This window comes from Rhinoraja longicauda, unplaced genomic scaffold (assembly GCF_053455715.1).
Source record: "Rhinoraja longicauda isolate Sanriku21f unplaced genomic scaffold, sRhiLon1.1 Scf000071, whole genome shotgun sequence".
Classification (NCBI taxonomy): domain Eukaryota; kingdom Metazoa; phylum Chordata; class Chondrichthyes; order Rajiformes; family Arhynchobatidae; genus Rhinoraja; species Rhinoraja longicauda.
Window position 1 is genome coordinate 38895 of NW_027601289.1, and position 6547 is coordinate 45441.

The 6547-nt window shown below is 42.5% G+C and overlaps 1 protein-coding gene across 1 annotated transcript in view; it reads right to left on the bottom strand.

The window, feature by feature from the left end:
* LOC144589750 (transmembrane protein 184A-like) overlaps nucleotides 1–5676 on the bottom strand; it is a gene marked incomplete at its 3' end in the record, with an annotated part of 44002 nt that extends 38326 nt beyond the window's left edge. Inside the window, exon 1 of the mRNA XM_078394850.1 lies at nucleotides 5446–5676. Coding sequence (XP_078250976.1) covers nucleotides 5446–5676 — 231 coding nt within the window. The remainder of the gene's footprint in view (nucleotides 1–5445) is intronic.
* Nucleotides 5677–6547: the final 871 nt, after the last annotated feature.

Genomic DNA, 6547 nt, shown 5'->3' on the forward strand with positions numbered 1-6547 from the left:
ACTCAGCTCTCCTTCCAGAAGGGCGTCACGGTGAATCACTAATGCCTCTCTTTGATGGGCTTGCTTGATGTTTACGTTATTATATGGTAATTTGACAGTCTCACTAATTAACACTCTCACCCGAGTCAGCCTCACTAACATTTGAGCAATAGATTAAGGTTGATACCTCAGTGCAGTGCTGAGGGGAACTGGTGATATGGGGAGTGTTGCCTTTTCAGATGACATACTATAAACAAGGCCTAACCTGCGTTTAAAGGTGGATATTAAAGTCTTCTGGCTAAACAATCACAGAAAGAACTGTTTCTTTTATATACAAACAGAATATTGGAAATACTCAGCAGTCAGGCAGCATCTGTAAGTAGAGAATCGGGGCTATATTTCAGGCCAAAGACCTTTCTCTTTGCTGGAGTTAAATGGAGATATATTACGGATATCAAGAAGTCAAAGAAAAAGTGGAAATCATTGTGAAAGTAAGGAAAACCAAGATCATTCCCAGACAGAATACAACACAACTGCAGATCTGTCAAACTGTGCAACAGGTTTGACACCAATTATCATAAATTACGGAGGATGAGAAATGTTCAGATGAGGACTGAAGCCATTATGAATTAACAATGGAACAAGGTTCCATTCAATGGAGTCAGAAATATCACACAAAGCATACAGGATAATAAAAGTTAGGAGGGCTCTGCAGTGAGAAAGATGAAAAGTTTTGTTTATTGGTTTGTAGTTTATAAATCCTGCAGATCTGTCAAGTTGGAACGCCAAATCACCATATACAACTTTTTAAAGAGTTGGAAATGGATAACAATATATTTGGGCAAAGCATACTTGTTCATTGCAAGGATAATGGACATCTGAAGAAGGGCCTCAATCCAAAACCTCACCCATTCCTTCTCTCCAGAGATGCTGCCTGTCCTGCTGAATTACTCCACCATTTTGTGTCATACCTTTGATTTAAACCAGCATCTGCAGTTCTTTCCTACACATAATGGACATCTTGGTCCTCATGTACAGTGAATTGAAACCAACAGAAGTTAAATATGCTGGGTCCAGATTTAAATCTGTGAACTAGCAATCAATTGAGATCCACTTTCATTCATCATGATTAAGCAGGGGGATATAGTCTCAGATAACAGTGCTCAATTGTGTTCATTTCTATCTGAGCACTTTATAAATCAAATAGTTCTACACACACACACTTGTTTTCCCACATATCAAAAAGCACGGAAGAAACAGATATTGCAAGGTTGTTTAATAAGATATTGATTAGCAAGCTGTTGCTAATCTACAGGACAATGCTACATTCCACAGAAGGTTATACAGCTGAACTGCTAATTGTGTAGAGACCGCACCTGGAGTACTGTGTGCAGTTTTGGTCTCCAAATTTGAGGAAGGATATTCTTGCTATTGAGGACGTGCAGCATAGGTTTATTAGGTTAATTCCCGGAATGGCGGGACTGTCATATGTTGAAAGACTGGAGCGACTAGGCTTGTATACACTGGAATTTAGGATGAGAGGAGATCTTATCGAAACATATAAGATTATTAAGGGGTTGGACACGTTAGAGGCAGGAAACATGTTCCCAATGTTGGGGGAGTCCAGAACAAGGGGCCACAGTTTAAGAATAAGGGGTAGGCCATTTAGAACGGAGATGAGGAAAAACGTTTTCAGTCAGAGAGTTGTGAATCTGTGGGATTCTCTGCCTCAGAAGGCAGTGGAGGCCAATTCTCCAAATGCATCCAAGAGAGAGCTGGACAGAGCTCTTAAGGATAGCGGAGTCAGGGGGTATGGGGAGAAGGCAGGAACGGGGTACTGATTGAGAATGATCAGCCATGATCACATTGAATGGCGGTGCTGGCTCAAAGGGCCGAATGGCCTACTCCTGCACCTATTGTCTATTGTCTAAGACTTAACATATTTGATCTTAGTTCAGCCAACTCTTGAGGAGAGAGTGAAAGGGAGCTAGCCAAAACAACAATGGATTTAAGATTAGAGGCATGGAGTGAAAATAATTTTAACAATTTGTGTAAGAAGGACTACAGATGCTGGTTTAAACTGAAGATAGACACAAAAAGATGGAGTAACTGCTGAGTAACTTAAACAATTTATTGGAGTCTGTGTGTAAACAACTAATTTAAAAAATCAACATTTGGAAACAGGATGTTAGAGTGATTACAGAAGAGCTGTACCTCGTAAAAATAGGAAACAGAATTAGAAAAGCACACACAAACCATTTACTTCCTGTGTGAAATCTACAAGAGAACAAAGAAACATGTAATCCCTTCGTCCCAAAATTGATTGATTGGAAACTCTGGAAGATGTGGCACATGTGCGATTTATGAACACATGCAGAGTTGGAAAGTGTGGAATAAACATGCCTAATTTTAGCAGTTCTGGGATCTCTTATTGGATTATTATCCTTGACCCTATATCAGTGCGAACAAAAACGACAAAAACATTATAATGGTTTGCAGCATTAAATGTGCCCTGTTGTCTATTTGAATTCCGAGCAAACGGGGAACATTTGGTATGTTTTCAATGCAGCTTTGATTGATTAAACACAAATAAATGATTTCCAGTGGCAGAACAGTCATTAACCAGCTGATGCAGTTAAAACTAAAGAAGGTTGGAGGAAACAAAGAGATTCTTTTGAAGATACACACAAAAAGCAAGAGTAACTCAGTGGGACAGGCAGCATCTCTGGAGAGAAGGAATGGGTGATGTTTCAGGTTGAGACCCTTCTTCAGACTGAAAGTCACAGGAAAGGGAAATGAGAGATATAGAAGATGATGTAGAGAGATGCAGAACAATGAATGAAATATATGCAAAAAAGTTACGATGATAAAGGAAACAGGCCATTGTTAGAGGGAATGCCAGGGTTACTTGAAGTTAGAGAAATCAATATTCATACCACTGGGCTGTAAGCTGCCGAAGCAAAATACGAGATGTTGTTCCTCCAATTTGCGTTTAGCCTCACTCTGACAATGGAAGAGACAGAGGACCGAAAGGTCTGTGTGGGAATGGGAAGGAGAATTAAAGTGTTTCGCAACCCGGGAGACCAGGTAGGTTCAGGTGGACTGAGCGAAGATGTTTAGCGAAACGATCGCCCAGTCTACGTTCTGTCTCGACGATGTATACGAATCCACATCTTGAACAACGGATACAGTAGATAAGGTTGGAGGAGGTGCAAGTGAACCTCTGCCTAACCTGAAAGGGCTGTCGGGGTGCCTGGATAGAGTCGAGGGAGGAGGTATAGGGACAGGTGTTACACCTTCTGCAGTTGCAGGGGAAGGTACCCGGGGACGGGGTGGTTTGGGTGGGAAGGGATGAGTTAACCAGGGAGTTGCGAAGGGAACGGTCTCTGCGAAAGTTGGAATTGGTGGAGATGGAAAGATGTGACTAGTGTTGGGATCCCATAGGATTCTTTTGATGCCTGTAGTGGGTTTTTCTAATTTGAAACAGACTACACGGGGGCACTGGAAGATTATTTCATAATGATATTCAAAAAAACCTTTGGATGGGGGAAACATTTCTCCCTTCACTAGGGTGGGGAAAAAGTGATGGAAAGAAATTAACTGAATAGACCTGTCTAAGAACTAGAACACCATAATCTCCTGGATAACCTCTCTCAAGTAACATCATTCTATGATCCTTCAGCTGTTTCTCAAAAGGCACCGCAAATCTTTTTTCCAGTTTGTAAAACGTTATAGAGGTTATTGTGATGAGAAAAAGATTTCAAAGCAAGATATCAGAATTGGGGGGTTGCACCCGAAGGGAAATATGGGACATTCTGACACACATTACCCTGTAAAGAAAAAATACAGAGGGATATAATTAAAGTATCTAAGATTATGGAGAAGTTTTTAAAGTGGTTAGGACTTAGTAATTGTTCACATCGGGAATAGTCAAGGTAGATAACTGGTTTTCAGATGAGACTCAATAAACCTGAAAATAATGTGTAAGAAGGAACTGCAGATGCTGGTTGAAACCAAAGATAGACATAAAAAGCTGGAGTAACTAAGCGGGACAGGCAGTATCTCTGGAGAGAAGTAAATGGGTAACGTTTCGGGTTGAGACCCTTCTTCAGACTGGTTAGTGATAAGGGAAACGAGAGATATAGACAGTGATGTGGAGAGATGAAGAACAATGAATGAAAGATATGCAAAAAAGTAACAACGATAAAGGAAACAGGCCATTGTTCCCTGTTTGTAGGGTGAAAATGAGAAGCTAGTGGGACTTGGGTGGGGGATGGATAGAGAGAAAGGGATTGCCGGTGCTACCTGAAGTGAGAGAAATCTCACTCTCCCATCATAGATGAGGCCCTCACTCATGCCTCCTCGGTACCCCGCATCTCCGCCCATTCTCCCCCTCATCGCAACAGATAGTCCCCCTGGTCCATACCTTCCACCCCATCAGCCGTCACATTCAACAGATAACCCAGCGAAATTTCAACCACCTCCAATGGGATCTAACCACTAGCCATTTTCCCATCTCCACCCCTTTCCACCTTCCGCAGAGACCGCTTCCTCCGCAACTCCCTGGTTAACTCATCCCTTCCCACCCAAACCACCCCCTCCCCAGATACCATCCGCTGCCATCGCAGAAAATGCAACACCCGTTGCTGTACCTCCTCCCTCAAATCTGTCCAGGGACCCCGACAGATTTTTCAGGTTAGGCAGAGGTTCACTTGCACCTCCTCCAACCTCATCTACTGTATTCCGTTGTTCAAGATGTGGACTCTTATACATCGGCGAGAACAAACGCAGACTGGACAATTATTTTGCGGAACACCTTCGCTCAGCCCGCCTGAACCAACCTGATCTCTCGGATGCTGGACACTTTCATTCTCCTTCCCATTCCTACACAGACCTTTCTGTCCTCGGTCTCCTCCACTGTCAGAGCGAGGTTAAACGCAAAATGGAGGAACAGCATCTCCTATTTCGCTTGGGCAGCCTACAGCCCCAGTGGTATGAATATTGATTTCTCTCACTTCAGGTAGCCCCGGTATTCCCTCTCTCTCTATCCCACCCAAGTCGCACTAGCTTCTCATTTTCACCCTACAAACAGATTACAATGGCCTGTTTCCTTTACCATCGTTAATTTTTTCTTGCCTTTCATTCATTGTTATTTATCTCACCACATCACCATCTAAATCCCTCGTTTCCCTTATACCTAACCAGTCTGAAGAAGGGTCTCGACCTGAAACATCACCCATTCCTTCTCTCCAGAGATGCTGCCTGTCCCACTGAGTTATTCCAGTTTTTCGTGTCTAACCTGAGAAATAATGATTGGAGGACATATTGATCAAACGGGATGGTGTGGGGAAAGATGTAGCAGCACAAGAGGATGCTCCTGCTTAAACACTGATACGAACCAGCGGGCTGAATGATGTGTGGCAGTGCTATAATTTCAGTGTAATTCAATGCAAACCTTGAACTCACCTGATGAAATGTCACAATCAGTGCGGCCCAAACACAAATCCCGGAGATCACTTGTGCATTTGGAGTCTGCAAGAAAATTCTTTGCTCATGTTCACTGAAATTGGCAGCAGCTATCTTCTGCCATATGCTCACAGCTCCAGATTTGTTTACATTCACTGCGTTCAAAGTGACCAATGTGAGTGACTCGGCTGTTGTCATTCCTGTTGTGACAGGGGTTCTGCTGCTGTTCATCTGCACACAAACAAGAAAGCAAAGTCAGCTTTACACCAAACATTTAAAGTTCCTTTTCATCAGAGAAACGTGGTGTATAAATGTAATTTATAATGTACTAAAACATCCAAAGGTGCCTCAAAAGGAGGCTTGTCAAACAGGATTTGGCACTAAAGCCACTCAAAAACCTCAGGGAATTGGTCAAGGAAATAGATACGGTTTCTCCTTGGCTTTTCCTAAGGAAGAGAGGAGAGGTGAATGGAGGGAATTTAAGGCTGTGAGTGCTACTCAAACTGTGGGGTGCAATATTAACTAATGAGTTGAAATTGTGCAACTCAATGAGGCAGCTGGATTCAGTCCTGACATTGGGTACTGTATCTGTGTGCAGTTTGCACATTCGCGGAGACCACATGAATTCATTTGGTTACTAATTTTCCAGAATCTCTGCAGATATACTTCCAGGTGATTTGGTTCTTGCATATCTTCTGGAACTGTGTCATTTACTCTATTTATTCTTTCTACCAAAGAGTTGGAGAATCTCAATGGTTCAGGCAGCATCTGTTGAAGGAATGGACAAGCGACATTTCAGGTCGGATCCATTCTTTACACTGGACGTTTTCTGTTTCTTTTGTGGATTGGAATATTAAGGCAAATCATTCTACAATCTCTACTCCTACCTCCTTTAGTAACATAGAAGGAATCCCACTCTGACCTGGTTTACTCCAAGCAAAGGCAGCTACTGTACTTGCTCCATGTCAACTTTTACCCCTGCCATTGTTCCAAATAGATAGTCTCGAGTTGAAACTTTGGCAGCTTTCTCATCCTTGGGGAAACACTAGTACATCACTGAGAGAATGACACTGGGATGACACTGTCTTTAAAAGGGCAGCAT